Raw genomic sequence first — 19,224 nt, forward strand, 5'->3', positions numbered from 1 at the left:
TAAACATTTATTTATTTATTTATTTATTTATGACATTTATATGCCACCCTTCTCACCCTGAAGGGGACCCAGAGCGACTTACAAGTTATATATACATACAATATATTATATTATTGTATATTAGCATAGTACAATATTAGTATTATATATTACTATATTGTACTATACCACTATACTGTAATATTATTAGTAATAGTACATGTAATATGAAATATATAATTATTTATTTTATTTATTTATTTATTTACAGTATATATACACCACCTTTCTCACCTCAGCCCTGGGGAGACTCAAATAATAAGAATATTATTACTATTAGTATTAAATTGTATTACATTATAATATTATTATCAATAAATACCTGGGAGTCACTCTGGACCGTTCTCTGACCTACAAGAAGCACTGCCTGAACATCAAAGAAAAAGTGGGTGCTAGAAACAATATCATACGAAAACTGACTGGCACAACCTGGGGATCACAACCAGATACAGTGAAGACATCTGCCCTTGCGCTATGCTACTCTGCTGCTGAGTACGCATGCCCAGTGTGGAACACATCTCACCACACTAAAACAATGGATGTGGCTCTTAATGAGACATGCCGCATTATCACGGGGTGCCTGTGCCCTACACCACTGGAGAAAATACACTGCTTAGCCGGTATTGCACCACCTGACATCCGCCGGGAAGTTGCAGCCAATAGTGAAAGGACCAAGGCAGAGACATCTCCAGCTCATCCCTTGTTTGGGTATCAGCCAGCACGTCAACGACTTAAATCAAGAAATAGTTTTCTTAGATCTACAGAGACACTCGCTGGAACACCTCAGCAAGCGAGAGTTCAAAAGTGGCAGGCTCAAACCCAGCACCTCAACCAATGGCTGATACCAAATGAGAGACTTCCCCTGGGCACAAAGAAAACTGGGTGACTTGGAAGGCGCGGAGCAGACTGCGCTCTGGCATCACGAGATGCAGAGCCAACCTTAAGAAATGGGGCTACAAAGTTGAATCCACAACATGCGAGTGTGGAGAAGAGCAAACCACAGACCACCTGCTGCAATGCAACCTGAGCCCTGCTACATGCACAATGGAGGACCTCCTTGCAGCAACACCAGAGGCACTCCAAGTGGCCAGATACTGGTCAAAGGACATTTAATCAGTTACCAAGTTTGCAATTTTTTTTAATCTGTTTGTTTGTTTTGCTCTGTTAGAAATGTAATATAATGTTCTGGTTGCGGATGACACGATAAATAAATAAATAAATAATCAATATTATATGTGTATACAATATATTATATTAACACAGCACAATATTAATATTATATATTACTATATTGTTGCTGGGGGAAGGGGCTCCCAACTGATGACCCAGGAGACATGGTGGAACTCTGCCTTCCTGGCTCCCCTCCTTCAAACACAGTCAAAGGCTTGTCGGAATAGCCAGGTCTTTAATTGTGTGCAGAAGGTTTGGAGGGGAGGGGGCTAACCTGATCCACAGTGCTTCTGCATTCAAAAGTGGGAAGGCCTGTAGGCATCATTCTTAGGCCCCTTCTACACTGCCATATAATCCAGATTATCAAAGCAGATAATTCACTTTATCTGCTTTCAACTGGATTATAATCCAGTTCAAAGCAGATAACCTGAGACTCTTCCACACAGCCCTATATCCCAGAATATCAAGGCAGAAAATCCCACATTATCTGAGTGTGGATTCAGATAACCCAGTTCAAAGCAGATATTGTGGTATTTTCTGCCTTGACATTCTGGGATATAGGATATATCTGGGACATTCTGGAAGGGCCCCTGGATGGGGCTTTAGATTTCCGTTTCTGAGATCTAACATGCAGTGTTTTATTTATACACGGGGCCCCAGTTTGGCTGAAATATTGCAAAAAATGGAGTACAGGCAGTCCCCGAGTTACAGACACCTGATGTACAAATGACTCCTAGTTACCAGCAAGGGGGAGACAACAGGAAATGAGAGAAATCTACCATTTGGAAGGGAAATCCACTCCTGGAAGAGTTAACATCATGGGGAAAAGGTGTCTCCACTGAAGCTTTATTAGTAATCCTTGTTTCCACAACAAGGCAATTTTTTCAAAATCCAATTTTCACAGTGAAAGTAAGGTGAAATCCTCTGAACAGGAACACAGGCAGCAAAACAAACACCACAAGGGTGTTAACTTTACTCTATCCAAAGCTAATAGATAGTATATTGTATGTATTAGCTTTGGATATATGTATATCTTTATCTACCTATCTAGATAGCACACACCACACACATATATAAGCTTTGGATATATCTCTCTATCTCTCTATCTTGTGTGTGTGTGTGTGTGTATAAATAAAAGCTTTGGATATATACCTATATCTATCTATCTATCTATCTATCTAGATAGTACATATATATAAGCTTTTGGATATATACCTATATCTATTTATTTATTGTGTGTGGGTGTGTATACACACACACAAACACACATTAGCCATCCCCTGCCACACATTGCTGTGGTCCAGTCTGTGTATACGTGCTTTGTGTGTATATATGTGTGTATATATTTGTGTATATGTGTATTTATGTGGTTATGTGCATGCATTGTAATGTATTTTTGGCTTTTTAAGTCTCTTCCGCTGTGTTTTCAGTGTTTTTATGAGTGATGGTCACTTGTTGGCTTGATAGGTGTATTGTGTCCAAATTTGGTGTCAATTCGCCCAGTGGTTTTTGAGTTATGTTAATCCTACAAACTAACATTACATTTTATTTATATAGATATCTATCTGTCGATATAGTGTGTATATAGATAGATAGATAATCTTAGCTTTGGATATACAGTATACCTATAACTCTATCTATCTATCTATCTATCTATCTATATAGTGTGTGTGTATCTAAATGTAATGTTCATTTGTGGGATTAACATAACTCAATAACCACTGGGTGAACTGACACAAAATTTGGACACAAGACAGTGATCAAGCCAACGAGTGACTATCACTTATAAAAACACAGAAAAATACAGCAGAAGAAACCTAAAAAGCAAAAAAGCAAAAAATACATTACAACGCATGCGCAAAACCACATATATACACAAACACATATATACACAAATATATGCACACACAAAACACATACACAGAAAGGGGAAAGGAGGGAGAGAAGGAGGGAGAGAAGGAAAGAAAGAAAAGCGGAGAAGGAAGGAGAGAATGAAATAAAAAAGTGAAAAGAGGGAAGGAAGGAGAGAAGGAACGAAGGAAAGAGGGAAGGAAGGATGGAACCAAAGAGCAAAGGAAGTGAGAAAATAAACGGATAGAGAAGGAAGGAAGAAAAAGGGAAAGAAAAAGAGGGAAGGAAGGAAAAAGGGAGGGATGGAAGGCGAGAAAGAAAGAAAGAGACAAAGAGGGATGGAAGGTTGGCCACAGCACCGTGGCAGGTGCAGCTAGTGTGTGTGTGGGTATATATATATATATATATGCTTTTGGATATCCACCTATATCTTTCTATCTAGATATCATATAAACTTTGGATCTATCTATCTATCTATCGACGTAGTATGTGTGTGTGTATATTAGCTTTGGGTATATATCTATATCTATCTCTCCACGTTGTATGTGTGTGTATATATTAGCTTTGGGTATATATCTATATCTATCTATCTAGATATTATATATATAAAAGCTTTGGATATATATCTATATCTAGATAGTGTGTGTGTGTGTGTGGATAAGCTTTGGATATATATCTCTATCTATCTATCTATCTATCTATCTAGAATAATACATATTAGCTTTCGATTGAATAGATAGATAGAAAGATAGATATAGATACATAGATATCTGGCTGAAATTAGACTTCAAAAATATCCCTGTTCCATATAAATTCAATTTAAGACAAACCTACAGGGCCGATCTTGTTGGTAACCTGGAGACTGTCTGTAGTTTCAAGGTATGCCTTCTCTGGTGCCATATAATCCAGATTATCTAGATCAGGCCAGGGCCAACTGCCTTAGGCTGTTAGGATTTGTGGGAGTTGGAGTCCAAAACACCTGGAAGGAGGGCCCACTTTGACCCGGGCCTGATCCTGATGGTCTACTTTGAACTGGGTTATATGGGCCCACGCTACCATATAATCCAGTTGGAAGCAGACTTGATCTGGATTAGATATGGCAGTGTGGAAGGGGGCTCGGGTCGAAACCCAGGGGAGGCCTTCGGTTTCCTCAGAAGATGCTCCAAAAGGAAGCGGAGAAGTGCTGCCAGGGAACGCGGGTGCCTCTCTTTGGACGAGGGAGAGGGGGCAGGCCTGCGGGCGAAGAGCATCCCCTTCCCAGCGTGTTTACCCTGCCTGCCTTCCCCGGAGGGCCCCCTCGCAGCCGGGACCCACTCCCCAGTCCGGCTGGGTCCGCGCCGGGGGCCAGCCAGCGGGAGGCCGCCCTCCTCCTCCCTCTCTCGGGCGTTCCACGGGCCGTTGGCCGCTCTCCTTCCCTCCCTCTCTCTTGGGCGCAACGCCCACCACGCGCGCCTTCATCCAGCCAGGTGAAGGCTTGGGCCTGCCCTCCTGGGGTTTTGGACTCCAACTCCCACCATTCCTCACAGACTGAGGCCCCTTCCTTCCCACCCTCAGCCACTTAAGCTACTATAGAGCAGGCCTGTACCAATTTGGGCCCTCCAGGGGTTTTGGACTCCAACTCCCACCATTCCTCACAGACTGAGGCCCCTTCCTTCCCACCCTCAGCCACTTAAGCTACTATAGAGCAGGCCTGTACCAATTTGGGCCCTCCAGGGGTTTTGGACTCCAACTCCCACCATTCCTCACAGACTCAGGCCCCTTCCTTTCCCCCCTCAGCCATTTAAGCTACTATAGAGCAGGCCTGGGCCAACTTGGGCCCTCCAGGGGTTTTGGACTCCAACTCCCACCATTCCTCACAGACTCAGGCCCCTTCCTTTCCCCCCTCAGCCATTTAAGCTACTATAGAGCAGGCCTGGGCCAACTTGGGCCCTCCAGGGGTTTTGGACTCCAACTCCCACCATTCCTCACAGACTCAGGCCCCTTCCTTTCCCCCCTCAGCCATTTAAGCTACTATAGAGCAGGCCTGGGCCAACTTGGGCCCTCCAGGGGTTTTGGACTCCAACTCCCACCATTCCTCACAGACTCAGGCCCCTTCCTTTCCACCCTCAGCCACTTAAGCTACTATAGAGCAGGCCTCGGCCAATTTGGGCCCTCCAGGAGTTTTGGACTCCCAACTCCCACCATTCCCTACAGCCTCAGGTCCTTTACTTTCCACCCTCAGCCATTTAAGCTATTATACAGCAGGCCTGGGCCAACTTGGGCCCTCCAGGGGTTTTGGACTCCAACTCCCACCATTCCTCACAGACTCAGGCCCCTTCCTTTCCACCCTCAGCCACTTAAGCTACTATAGAGCAGGCCTCGGCCAATTTGGGCCCTCCAGGAGTTTTGGACTCCAACTCCCACCATTCCCTACAGCCTCAGGTCCTTTACTTTCCACCCTCAGCCATTTAAGCTATTATACAGCAGGCCTGGGCCAACTTGGGCCCTCCAGGGGTTTTGGACTCCGCTCGTTGGACTAGTTGGAGCTTCCGGGCAGTCTTCAGAGGCAACCTCACGTAGAGAGCGTTGCAGTAATCTAAACAGGATGTAACCAGAGCCAGATTACTAACAGGAGCAGGGTACAGGGAGCATACTACTCCTCTGTTGCGCCAGCTCCTCTGGCTGCCAATTAGCTTCTGAGCACAATTCAAAGTGCTGGTGTTAACCTATAAATCCCTAAACGACTCCAGCCCAGTTTACCTGTCCGAACAGATTCACCCCTATGAACCATCAAGATTGTTAAGATCATCTGAAGGGGCCCTGCTCTCGGTCCCACCAGCCTCGCAAGCGCACCTAGTGGGGACGAGGGACAGGGCCTTCTTGGTGGTGGTCCCTCGGCTCTGGAACTCCCTCCCACTGGAGATTAGAACTGTCCCTTCTCTCCTGACTTTTAGAAAACAGGTGAAAACCTGGCTCTGGAAACTGGCATTTGACGAGTGAGTCAATAACTCGTGGCTATATGGATGGATGGTGATAAACAAACATTTTATTGTGACGACTTGGCCATTGTAATTATATGATTGCATTTTTGGTATTTTAATGTGTTAGTGTATTATGGAATGTGATGTTTTTAAACAATTGCTAGTGATATTGTTGGAAACCGGCCTGAGTCCCTCCACAGAGGTGAGAAGACCGGTATACAAAAGTTCTAAATAAATAAATAATAATAAAATTCTTTGGAGGCTGGATGGCCATCTGTCAGGGGTGCTTTGCAATTATCCTGCTTCTTGGCAGGGGGTTGGATTGGATGGCCCAAAAGGTCTCTTCCAACTCTATGATTCTATGATTCTAGGTGTTAGCTAGCCCTGATTGTTTCATGTCTGGAATTCCCCTGTTTTCAGAGTGTTCTTTATTTAGTGTCCTGATTTTAGAGTTTTTTAATACTGGTAGCCAGATTTTGTTCATTTTCGTGGTTTCTTTCTTTCTGTCCACATGCTTGTGTATTTCAATGGCTTCTCTGTGTAGTCTGACATGATGGCTGTTAGAGTGGTCCAGGAAGGGCCTGAGGCTGTGGGGAATGGTGGGAGTTGGAGTCCAAAACACCCAGAGGGCCCAAGTTGGCCCAGGCTTGCTCTACAGTATGCTTAAGATATGTAGCTTAAACAGCTGAGGGGGGAAAGAAAGGGGCCTGAGACTGTGAGGAATGGTGGGACTTGGAGTCCAAAACACCTGGAGGGCCCAAGTTGGCCCATGCCTGCTCTAATACATACTGAACAAGATGAGAAACTGATGCTAGATAAGATGCCAATCTGCTTTCCAAATAAAATATATGCATCAAGATAAATCTAGGCTGAACTGAGGGAGATGTAGTTTTAAAAGGGCATTTTCATGGATGCTTTCAATAGGAAAAGGTTCAACTCTATTACTCCTTTCCACTTACTACTAAGGAGGCTGTTCAGGTTCTGAACCAGTGCTTGGATGAGGGCAGACAAATTGAAACTGAATCCAGACAAGACAGAGGTCCTCCTGGTCAGTGGTAAGACCGAACAGGGCATAGGGTTACCACCTGTGTTGGATGGGGTCCCATTCCTTCTGAAGACAGGTTCGCAGCTTGGGTGTTCTCCTGGACTCATCCCTGAGCCTGGAACCCCAGGTCTCGGCTGTGGCCAGGGAAGCATTCACACAATTAAAACTTGTGCGCCAGTTGCACCCGTATCTTGGGCAGTCAAACTTGGTCATGGTAGTCCATGCTCTGGTTACATCCCGTATAGACTGCACAATGGAGGACCTTCTCACAGCGACACCTGAGGCACTCCAAGTGGCCAGCTACTGGTCAAAGGACATTTAATAGAATGCCAAGTTTTTAACTTTATTTGTGGTTTTTCTATAATTTATCACTGTGTTCTCAATTCGCTTCTGGTATGAGATATAAGTAAATCCAGAAGAACACGATGTAGAGTGACATTTTGTGCTTTTCAAATTCAGCTCCCAAAAAACAACCACAATATTGAAAAAACATATTTTCATCGCAGACCTGTTTCATTCAGTATTTAGGCAAAACACATGGGACAGCAGTCTCTCTGAACCTGGTACCAAAAGATGCTGGATCATTTCCAGTGTTGGAATTTTAAATCTATATAAATAAAAATGTAATGTTAATTTGTCGGATTAACGTAACTTAAAAACCACTGGATGAATTGATGCCAAATTTGGACACAATACACCTATCAGGCCAACAAGTGACCATCACTCATAAAAACACTGAAAAACTCAGTGGAAGAGACTTAAAAAGCCAAAAAAAAAAACCCCCATTACAATGCATGCGCAAAACCACATATATATACGTAAACACACAAATATATACACACACATATACACACACATAACACATATATACAGACTGGGCCACAGCAACACGTGGCAGGGGACGGCTAGTCACTCATAAAAACACAGAAAAACACAGTGGAAGCCACTTAAAAAGCAAAAATAAAAATAAAAATGCATTACAACACATGCACAAAACCACATATACACATACACACACAAAAAAACACATATACACAGACTGGGCCACAGCAACGCGTGGTAGGGGATAGCTAGTATTAAATAAATACATTCATACAGTACAAATCAGTCAGCTATTTATTGTTCATAAATACAATGTTGATACAAATAATTGCAACTGAAATAACTCCTCAAAACAGTATAATGTAACTGTAATTGGTCACTAATAAAGGAGGAATCCAGCTCCTTGCCAATTCTTCACAAATGAATCAATACTTAGGCAAAAAACCAAAACAAAAACCCAACACAACAAAAAGACATATGGAAACAATACTTCAAATAGTTGGAAAAGAAAAAGATGAATATAAAAATATGCCAAATATAAGAAATATCATGAAGGATGATTCATATTGGTGTCTGTGTCTTGTTTTCAGGTTAATGATCCACTGTGTCAGCTAGTGTAAACTTCTTTGGATAGCAATCCAGTTCTTTACAAGCCTTGCCTGTGGGTAGCAATAATATTTATCACCTATAGAAGGAAAAACAAAATAAATAACCAGTGACATAACAAGATACACAGCAAACATATTGGAGTCTCAATCAAAGTCCTGTGCTTTCCTTGCTTTGAAACAAGCTTGGATGATGTGTGCTGCCATTCCATATCCCTCGCCACTTAAAATAAGCACTTCATGCATCTGTTTGGAGATTCACACATTTATGCTTCATCAGCAATTCTCTATAAAGCCTGAAAATATTGGGAACCATGCTTTAAGATGCAAAATAGAATATAATACAATTGTTTTTGTCGTGTCAGGAGCGACTGCAAGTAGCTTCTAGTGTGAGAGAATTGGCCGTCTGGCAGGACGTTGCCCAGGGGACGCCTGGACGATTTGATGTTTTTATCATCCTTGTGGGAGCCTTCTCTCATGTCCCCGCATGAGGAGCTGGAGCTGATAGAGGGAGCTCATCCGCCTCTCCCCGTATTCGAACCTGCAACCTGTCTGTCTTCAGTCCTGCCGGCACAGGGGTTTAACCCACTGCGCCACCGGGGGCTCTCCATATAATACAATAAAATACCTTTACTGCCATTGTGCAACGAAATTAAATGCTTTCCCCAGCACACATCACACATCATTTAGCTTCATAAGATATTAAAAGCACATCTACATACATACCGATCTATCTGTATTAGAAGGATTGGCTCTTTTGGTTTAAATTCCTTTTTTCTAACAGTAACCTGGGGAGAAAAATGGATTAAATAAGCAGCTGAGAGGGAAAAGGAAGGTGCCTGAGGCTGTTAGGAATTGTGGGAGTTGAAGTCCAACACACCTGGAGGGCCAAACTTTGCCCATGCCTAATCAAGAGCAATGAATACAATTTTCTTGTAATCAATATTGAAGCAAAAAGAACAATACTGAAAAGCTCTCACCTAAAGGACCTTGCTTGTGCTAGATAGCTTCTAGCTTTCGCTACTTCTTCAGCAAGTTTCTTTAAGTCATCTCCTTCAAACAAAGGGAAAACTGGATCCTGACAAAACAAGACAAGGCATTCATTTGGATCTGAAGCAATTTTCTGCTTTGTCAACATGATAACTGGATTTGACTCCAGCAAATCCCAAAGTAGTCACCCACTGTAGCCACAGCCCTTGGATGCTCCAGATGATGCCATTTGGCAGCAAACTCCAGGGCACAGTAGGAATATTTCTTCCAAGCTAAGGCAACACATGGGGGATGGCCCAGTAGGATGTGAGTCAACAACCATGACTAGAAGTTGCCTGGGGATCATGGACTCATAGAATTGGAAGAGACCTCGTGGGCCATCCAGTCCAACTGTCTGCCAAGAAGCAGGAAAATTGCATTCAGAGCACCCCTGACAGATGGCCATCCAGCCTCTGTTTAAAAGCCTCCGAAGGAGCCTCCACCACACATTGGGTGATGAACAGCTCTCACAGTTAGGATGTTGGGTATGGCCTAAATACTGGAAGAAACCAAACCTGTCTGATCTTGGAAGTTAAACAGGGTCAACTCTGGTTACTACTTGGATGGGTGACCATAAATTAATATAAGGGGATGTAGGCTATATATTACAGAATCACCTCCAAATATTCATTGCCTAAGAAAATCCCATGAAATTAATGGGGTCGCTGTAAGACATCGCTAGGAAAGACTAGCTTGACATTTCAGAGGTCAAAGTGAGAGATGACATATAGGATGCAATGCAAGAAAGTGTTCCAAATGCACATACATCTTCATCTTTGAAGCCTTCTGACAGCAAGCGGTGCGCTGCCAGCTGTCCATCCACATCTCCATGGCACCGATGGTAGCGCCCACCTGTCTGGAAGGCCAGTTTCTTGAGGAAGTTATTGGCTCCTCTGTTGAAGGGGGAAAAAACAAGTGCTTTGAGATGGTCTCCAAATACACTATATATCATGCATCACCACATCTCTAAGGAGGCCACTGCACTGCGTGGTTCTCAACCTGTGGGTCCCCAGGTGTTTTGGACTACAACTCCCAGAAATCCCAGCCAGTTAACTGGCTGTTAGGATTTCTGGGAGGGCCAAAACATCTGGGGACCCACAGGTTGAGAACCACTGGTGTATACTAATAGATAGGCTTCTATCCACTTGCAGGAGAAAGGAAAGGGACCCATCGTTAGGTGGAGCTTGTATAGTGTATCATTATAAATGTTAATTAGTTTATATTGTTTATAATATCAATATTTAATGTATTAATATTAAAATCAATATATTAATATTAATTAAGCAGTTTATTGCGGCAGCACAATGGGTTAAACCCTTATGTTGGTAGGATTGCTGACCAAAAGGTTGGCAGTTGAATCCAAGGAGCTCCAGCTTCTCATGCAGGGACATAAGAGAAGCCTCCCACAGGATAGTAAAACATCTGGGCAATGTCCTTGCAGATGGTCAATTCTCTCACCTACAAGCGACCTGAAGTTTCTCAAGTCGCTCCTGACATGAATATATATGTGTGTTTGTGTGTTAATTTATTATTTCTTTTTCACCCTGTAAAGTGAAACTCGCAGTTTCTCAAGTTGCTCCTGACACATACACAAAAGTTACAATTTTAATTGAAAGAAATCAATGGCCTTTGTAAAAAAGCCCTTGAATTTTTTTTTTTAAAAAATGATACTTTAAAAATTGAATTTTTGAAAAATTTTATTCATTACATTTGGCCCGGCCTTAGTTTTTAAATGCGTCGTGGTGTTACTGTCTAATGCTTATTGTTATTGTTTTAATGTTTATTGCTTTGCTTTATGAGTTTATTTATTGTTGTATTTGTTATGCTGTTGTTTTATTGATGTGTTGGGCCTTGGCCTCTTGTAAGCCGCACCGAGTCCTTCGGGAGATGTTAGCAGGGTATAAATAAAGTTAATAAATAAATAAATAAATAAAAAAGCGAAAAACTGAAATCACCTTTTCCACCAAGGCAACACATACCTGTCCGTACAATTAAATGAAATAGTGTGGATTGGAATGGCCTGCTTCTTCCTAAGCATTTCTATTTCTTTGAGAACCAAATTGCAGCTGGTATCTGGTTTTCCATCTGTCAAAAGGTACAAAGCCTCAACATCTTGAAGAAGGAAAGCCCTCTGGAAAGGGAAAAGGTCATAGCTTGAACAAAGTCCATTTTATCAAACAGTTGAGAAACGTATTTCATTTCAGAGGAACTGGATGGAAAATGATCTTGTCACTCTTAACTTTTCAGATTTATATTTTGTCCCTCTTTGGATGGTGGCAAACACACCAGATTGATGTCATTAACATATAAATGGCTTATAGTTCTGTGTTAAAATTGTGAAGAAAATGACAGACACCCTCCAAATATTATTACATTTCAATTGTCATCTGCCTGGACATTATTGAGGCATAATAGGAATACTAGTTCATTAGTATCTGGAGGCTCTATGACAGAGAATGCTCTATTGCAGAACAGAATGGGGTCTATAAACTATGACAGGGCTGATCCAGGACATTTTGCTGTCTAAAGCAAAGTAGTAAATCTCTCCCCTCCTTTTCATATCATGACCTTGAAGTCAATGTGCCTATTACTTAAAACCAAATGGGTTATTATTGTCAGAAATATTAACAATTAACTAGGTATTTTTAATTACAAAATTGTGAGTCAAGCCCTGAAAGGGTTAAATGGATGCAATGACTCCGCAAAAGCTGCAGTTCGATATAAGCAGTTGTGCCCGTAGCTTAGTGGACTCAGTCTGTGACAGGTCTCTGTGGGAGAAGGACCTCAGTGTGTTGGTAGGCCTCAGTATGAGAAGGCCTCAGTGTTAGTTCACCTCAGGAGGAGAAAGGCCTCAGTCTGAGAGAGCCCTCAGTGTGAGAGGCCTCAGTATGAGAAGGCCCCAGTGTTAGTAGGCCTCAGTATGAGTAGGCCTCAGTGTGAGGACAGCCTGGTGTGAGAAGCTTCGGTGAGAGAAACCCGAGGTTTAAAAACTCATGTGAAACTCCAGTGTGAAGGCTGCTGTGTAAAAAGCTACTGTGTGAAGCTCCTGTGTAACTTTAGTGTGAGAAGAGACTCTGTGAGGGCGAAGCTGTTTATCTGCATGAGAAAAAAAGCCCAGCATGGAAGCAAAGAAGGAAGTAGAAAGAACTTTATTTGTGTTATGGAGACCTTGTTCTTCTAAATAGTGCAACCATATTATTTTACTACAAAGAAAAGCCTCCTAAGGAAGATATAACATTGGTCTGTGTGTTTTTGTTCTTTTTATCATTTTGGGCTACTGGTACTGGGTCATGCTGCTGCTGCTAAGTTACTCTACTGTACATTTATGAGGAGGGTCTTTTCTTAATAAGACCACTCGTCCAACAATTATGGCATATGTGGTAAAAAAAACCTCACTGTTGCTTCTCTCCCTTAAAAATATGTATTCATATGAATTTTGTCACAATATTGATCCATTAGGTAAAGAACCCCTCCCTTAACAAACTAGCATCTATATTATACCCCTGCCAGCAACCAGTTCACTTTTCCTAATAGCCAGGACATGCCAGCTTTACAACATCACAAAATGCAGAGCTCATGTTAACTCTGATACACATAGAAATGCTCCCACTACATAACACACCCGCAAAGCCTTTAGGATGGAAGTATTCCCATGAGCGTGAAGCATTGACATCCACTGCACAGCGTCATGGCAGGCCTCATCTGTGGCCTCCTCAAGACACTCTTGCCAGACCTCAACGTCTTCTGCAAAGCTGATCAGGTTGAACCTAGGAAGGAACAAGTCAAAGCAAACAGGACTTTACAGGAGCCAGTTAGCGTTCTGCCATATTTTGTGTATTTCTGAGATGTTTGTCACAGAGAAAAACAGGTGTTTCTATGGGAATAAGATCTCTGAGTTGTGGTGCTACCTTCATATCTGGGGTGCAAGATGCCATGATCCATATTGCCAAGCAAGACCGTCGGAACATGGTGGACATTGGTTTAAAAATTAAATAAAATCTTAAATAGCCAAGAGACAGGACAGTCAAGAACCCAATTAAATGACAACACAGATTATCTTGTATGTAGCAGAGGGGAGCAAGCACTATAAGGAGAGCCATGCTGGATCATGTTGCAAGCCCTTCTACTTCTCAATTCTGTTTCCACAGGACCTAATCAGTTGCCTATAGGATGCCCACCATCAGCACCATCCTTACTTCATGTTGTTCTTCCTCAGCTGTTCCCAGATAAGCGAGGTGAGCTCTTTGGTGACCTCTTCCAAAGAGCTCTCCATGGAACCTGATGCATCAATCAGGAGGCAAACATTCGCTTCCAAAATGACACCAAACAACCGACGGCTTCCTATATAACAATAATATAAAATGAAATTTGAGCATTTTTTTTTAAGCTGTGAGTTCAACTTATCTAGCACTTAAGTTCAGTTTATCTAAAATGTCAAGCCAGAAAAGTCACAGGATAAATGCTGAATTTTCAGGAATTGGTTAATGTTTTGTTTGTTTGTTTTTTTGGTTGGGGCATGAGCATGCATGTGTGACAGAAAGCAGATAGGAACTACATGGTTACTCAGTACATGATCTCATTACACTTGCAATGACTGTATAATACACACCTGAGAGAAGCCACTGTAATCTTCGAACATAACGTCGTAGCACCTTTTCCATCTGCTCAATGTAGTCCTCCAAATCCTTGAGCTGAACCTGCAGGTGTTTGACGATGCCCTAGAACGTCATTTACAAAGGCTTGTTATCGAAGTCATTTTGTGATATGCAAAATGGTACAGCTGCAAGGAACTATGTCAATAAGAAAAAGCTGAAGATCCTGGGTTAATTTGCATGTGCCTGTGAACATTCATTTGGAAAATGGGAAGCAAGGAAGAGGAATGACTAGCAAATGGGAAGCAAGGAAGAGGAATGACTAGAGCTTTTGTTTTAGAACAGGCATGGGCAAACTTTAGCCCTCCAGGTGTAGGCCATTAGGAATTGTGAGAGTTGAAGTCCAAAACACCTGGAGGGCCAAAGTTTGCCCATGCCTGTTTTAGAATGACTCAAACAGAAACCCTTTGTTTTGAATGTCTGATAAAGCAATGTAGGAAAGAGCTTGTTTTATGTAAGGCCATTCCCAAGTTCAATGAAGGAATACAAATGCTGGGGGAAAGGAGACTCCCAGGACAAAAGACACTTAGGGAACATCCAAGGAGAACAGATATGTGGGACTTACATGCATTTCAACGCTGGGGAAGATGTGGCAGTACTTAGCAGACACTTGCTTGTGCAAAGACTCCACCATGTGCTTTTGATGCTTGCACTCAGGTCCAAAAACGAGACTGGGCAACTCGAGCTTCAAATTCTTTATACTGAATTTGCTCAACCACTTTTTGGAGAGAAAGGATTACAGGTTATTGAGCTAATGATCTACTTGGGATGCAGCAGGCAATGAAAATTTGGAAAATGCATTTAAAAAGTAAACAACAACAACAAGGCAGCAACATATGAAAAATGTACCTCCTTGGTGGAGCATCTTTCTTCTTCCTGAGGCAAAGTGACCTTGGGAACGAGCTTCGTCGTGCACTTGAGGCTTGAATATTTTTTATAAACTGCACCTAGAAAAAGCAGTGGGAAAAAGCAGTTCTACTATAGACAAGAAAGCATTTTATGTATTAAAAAGCACACACTATAGATTGATAAGATATGAACATTGCTTTCAGGACTTCTAAGAGCATAAGTAACCCTCTGTTTCAGGCCAAGTATCCACCTGATCTTTCATTTGGCAAGTGTTGAGTAGCAACAAGATGTTAAAGAGAAATGCTATAAGGTTTGTTCTGCATCCCCTGACACTAGTCTGCTGCCTGCAGGTGCCAAAAAAGACAGCAGTCCATTCTTACTACCAAAATCAGAGCCCAGAATGTTAACTTTAACATTCTCCAATGCTAAAATGCCAGGCAGTCATGTTTTCCATTTTTCACACAGCAACAAGAGATGTAACTAATTTATTTATATTTCTTATTTATTTACTTTATTTATGTTCCATCTTTCTTCATGTGGGGACTCAAGGCAGATAGAAACCACCTAATTTGATCAGTTTATAAAAGCAAATCCAAAGATTAAAAAATAAAATAAAATAAATACTAAGGTCTAGAGCAGGGGTCCTCAAACTAAGGCCCGGGAGCCGGATATAGCCCTCAAAGGTCATTTACCCGGCCCTTGCTCAGAGTCCTCCTAAGTCTGAAATGACTTGAAAGCACACAACAATCCTATCTCATCAGCCAAAAGCAGGCCCACACTTCCTATTGAAATACTAATAAGTTTGTATTTATTAAAATTGTTCTTCATTTTAATTTTTGTATTGTTTTAAAGTGTTTTTTGCACTACAAATAAGATATGTGCAGTGTGCATAGGAATTCACTTATGTTTTTTTCAAATTATAATCTGGCCCTCTAACAGTTTTAGGGACTGTGACCTGGCCCTCTGTTTAAAAAGTTTGAGGATCCCTGGTCTACAGTCAAGGTTAAAATACAGTGATTAAGAGATTTAATTACTAGATGGGTTTTTAACCTATTGAAGGTTTTAACCGTTTTTAATTGTGCTTTTTGTTTAGATTGTAATTATAACTGATGTGGCTTTTACAGTTTTATTAGATGGAAATGTGTTTACGATGGGATTGTTTATTGTCATTTTATGTGATGTCTTTGCTTTTAGTATGTTGTTCGATGGGGAGAAAAACGGAATAGAAATAAATAAATAAATAAATAATCTAGTTCAGTGTAGTTATTATGCATGCTGAAACTGGATTCTTTATATTTACATTTTAAATGTACTAAATATACCAAATTTGTATGAAACTGTGACTTTTATTTCCTGTGCTGGTCTATGACCAAAATAAATGATTTGATTTGATGTGGCAGTGCAGATGGGGTCTTATTTGGCTTCTAAAAAAACATAACCACTTGTGTAACTGCCCCCCCCCCCCCACTAGCCTAAGGACTTGACAACATTCCAGGCACTGTCTTTACTTCTAACGTGTAATTTCTAAGGGTGATACTGAAACATTAAACATGGTTTCTTTGCAACAGAAACAAACTCACAGATTTGAGAATTTAGTTGTGCATCACAAGGAAAAATGAGGAACTATTCATTCTCTGTTACTGAAAATAGCAAAAATAAAAATAAAAATGATTTATTACACACACACACTTTTGGGATACCCACCTATGTTCTTTCCTTTATCTGTGTAAAATAATGAGAGTGAGACCTCTGGGCGTTTCTTTGACTTTGAGCTGGGTTTTTTTCTTGCCCGAAAAATCTCTCTCAGTGACTGTACTGCAACACCACAACAAAAGAATTACTGTATTAGATCTGGAGGTCATACTGCTTGTATGTCACATCATAATTATTATCATTATTGCATGCAACCCATATGTTAGTTATCAAAACTATAAATCAATAATTATAAAATAATTATAAAATAGGCTAATACCACCATTTAGTCACACAGGTATGACAATTTTGGTGCAAAGCAAAGCAAAACCAAGTGGCATGTGGGTCCAAACTTTCCTGTCTTCTCATGATGTGGCCAAAGTACTTCATCTTTGCCTCTAATATTCTTCCTTCCAGTGAGTAGTCGGGCTTTATTTTCTGGAGTATGGATTGGTTGGATCTTCTTGCAGCCCAAGGCACTCTCAGAATTTTCTTCCAACACCACAGTTTTATTGAATATATTTTATTTGAAGTGCAAGTACTCATAATATCAATGATATTCAATACGGAAAATTGATGGGGGCAAAAAAAATTATTTCAAGATACAAATATAAGGAAAAAAAGAAATCAGTTTTAAAAACAGTACATAGATGGCAGTGGTATCCCACCAAAATAAACATGTCATGCAATAATCTCCATTGTGCTGGAGAAACTGTTAAAAGAGAGGTGCTTGTGTTCATATGCAGATACACCACATATTGGCAAACTTCAGGTGTTTTGGACTACAAATCCCACAATTCCTAACACTAGTAGGCTGTGGGAATTGAAGTCCAAAACACCTGGGGGGCCAAAGCTTGCCCATGCCTGGGATATAGTGCACAAAACAAATCCATTGTTTTGTACAGTATATGAAGATAATTAGTGGCATCACTGGTCAAAACAGCCAAAGGATGCTACATCCTTGCTATGATGCATATTTCAGGATAATGAATATTTTCCAATATAAAGATTTTCCACAATCATAACTTTTAATAGGCTGCTCTTTAGTGGCTACATTTTCCTCTTTCTTTCTAAAGAAACCTGTGTAAGGACTAATCGATAGAGGATCGATAAACAAAGTCTAGGAAATCTCATTATCAGGAAAATGAACCAGCAAATTACAGAAAATAAAAGTAATTAAATGTGTTGCCAACAGTTTTCCTGGAATTACTGGGTTGCTGTGAGTTTTCTGGCCTGTATGGCCATGCTTCAGAAGCATTCTCTCCTGACATTTCACCCACATCCTCGGAGGTTGTGGGGTCTGTTGGAAACTAGGCAAGTGGAATTTATGTATCTGTGGAATGTCCAGAGTGGGAGAAAGAATTCTCATCTATTTCAGGCAAGTCAAGCTTTAAAGCTACAAGACCATTAAATGTTAGTCAAGATGGCCAATTGCAACAATCACACTTGCCTCAAGCAGACAAAAGTTCTTTCTCTAACCCTGGACATCATTCCATTGATATATAAACCCCACTTGCCTAATTTCCAACAGACCTCACAACCTATGAAGATGTCTGCCATAGAGGTGGGTGATATGTCAGGAGAGAATGCTTCTGGAACATGGCCATACAGCCCAGAAAACTCACAACGCAGTTATTCTGGTCATGAAAGCCTTCGACAACACATTGAACAAATAAATTAAAAGAGAGCTTGCGAGAGATCAAATGCACCTATTTACATACACATTTGACAATTTCAGGTCTTTCACTTACACATAATTCTTTACTTCCAAATCTAACTTACACACACCTGGCGGGATTTCTGGGTTGGCACTTGGTGGACGCCAGAGGAGGGCTTTCATGCTGCCTTTTCTGTCTCCATCATGGTGGTCTCTCAAACTCTAAAGATACCATTAGTACTTAATATAAGGAAAGCCATGTTAGATCAAACCAAAATCCTGCTTACATCTGCTTTCCTTTTGTAGTGGTTAACCAACTGTTTATCGGAGGCCTACAAGCAGAATATGAGGACAGCGCTATCCCTTGGCAAGGCATTTCCCAGGAACTGGTATAAGGAGGCATACATCCAAGAGGATTGTCTGATTCCCTACAACATAAGAAGGGTTTTGATGGATCTGATCAAATTCCGATTCCATATGGGCTCCTATGAGAAACCTACAGAACTTCACAAACACACAATTTCTGGTGGCAAAAGACACATATTATAGAATCATAGAGTTGGAAGAGACCATGTGGGCCATCCAGTCCAACCCGCTGCCAAGAAGCAGGAAAATTGCATTCAAAGCACCCCTGACAGATGGCCATACCTCCTCTGTTTAAAAGCCTCCAAAGAAGAAGCCTCCACCACACTCCGGGGCAGAGAGTTCCACTGCTGAACAGCTCTCACAGTCAGGAAGTTCTTCCTAATGTTCAGATGGAATCTCCTTTCCTGCCATTGCTCCATTGCAGCAGAAAACAAGCCTGTTCCCTCCTCCTTATGACTTCCCCTCACATCTTGATACATGGCCCACA

General features: G+C 41.4%; 1 protein-coding gene across 1 annotated transcript in view; it reads right to left on the minus strand.

The window, feature by feature from the left end:
- Positions 1-8,163: 8,163 nt before the first annotated feature.
- The window catches only part of LOC137097865 (von Willebrand factor A domain-containing protein 3A-like), a 46,686-nt gene continuing 35,625 nt past the window's right edge, over positions 8,164-19,224 (minus strand). Inside the window, exons 23-34 of the mRNA XM_067473113.1 lie at positions 18,503-18,593; positions 16,727-16,837; positions 15,023-15,120; positions 14,739-14,891; positions 14,131-14,239; positions 13,718-13,862; positions 13,144-13,288; positions 11,501-11,652; positions 10,288-10,414; positions 9,473-9,570; positions 9,219-9,280; positions 8,164-8,572 (exon numbers count right to left, since the gene is read on the minus strand). Coding sequence (XP_067329214.1) covers positions 9,232-9,280; positions 9,473-9,570; positions 10,288-10,414; positions 11,501-11,652; positions 13,144-13,288; positions 13,718-13,862; positions 14,131-14,239; positions 14,739-14,891; positions 15,023-15,120; positions 16,727-16,837; positions 18,503-18,593 — 1,278 coding nt within the window. The 3' untranslated portion in view covers positions 8,164-8,572; positions 9,219-9,231. The remainder of the gene's footprint in view (positions 8,573-9,218; positions 9,281-9,472; positions 9,571-10,287; positions 10,415-11,500; positions 11,653-13,143; positions 13,289-13,717; positions 13,863-14,130; positions 14,240-14,738; positions 14,892-15,022; positions 15,121-16,726; positions 16,838-18,502; positions 18,594-19,224) is intronic.

Source organism: Anolis sagrei, chromosome X, assembly GCF_037176765.1.
Source record: "Anolis sagrei isolate rAnoSag1 chromosome X, rAnoSag1.mat, whole genome shotgun sequence".
In the NCBI taxonomy this organism is placed as follows: Eukaryota; Metazoa; Chordata; class Lepidosauria; order Squamata; family Dactyloidae; genus Anolis; species Anolis sagrei.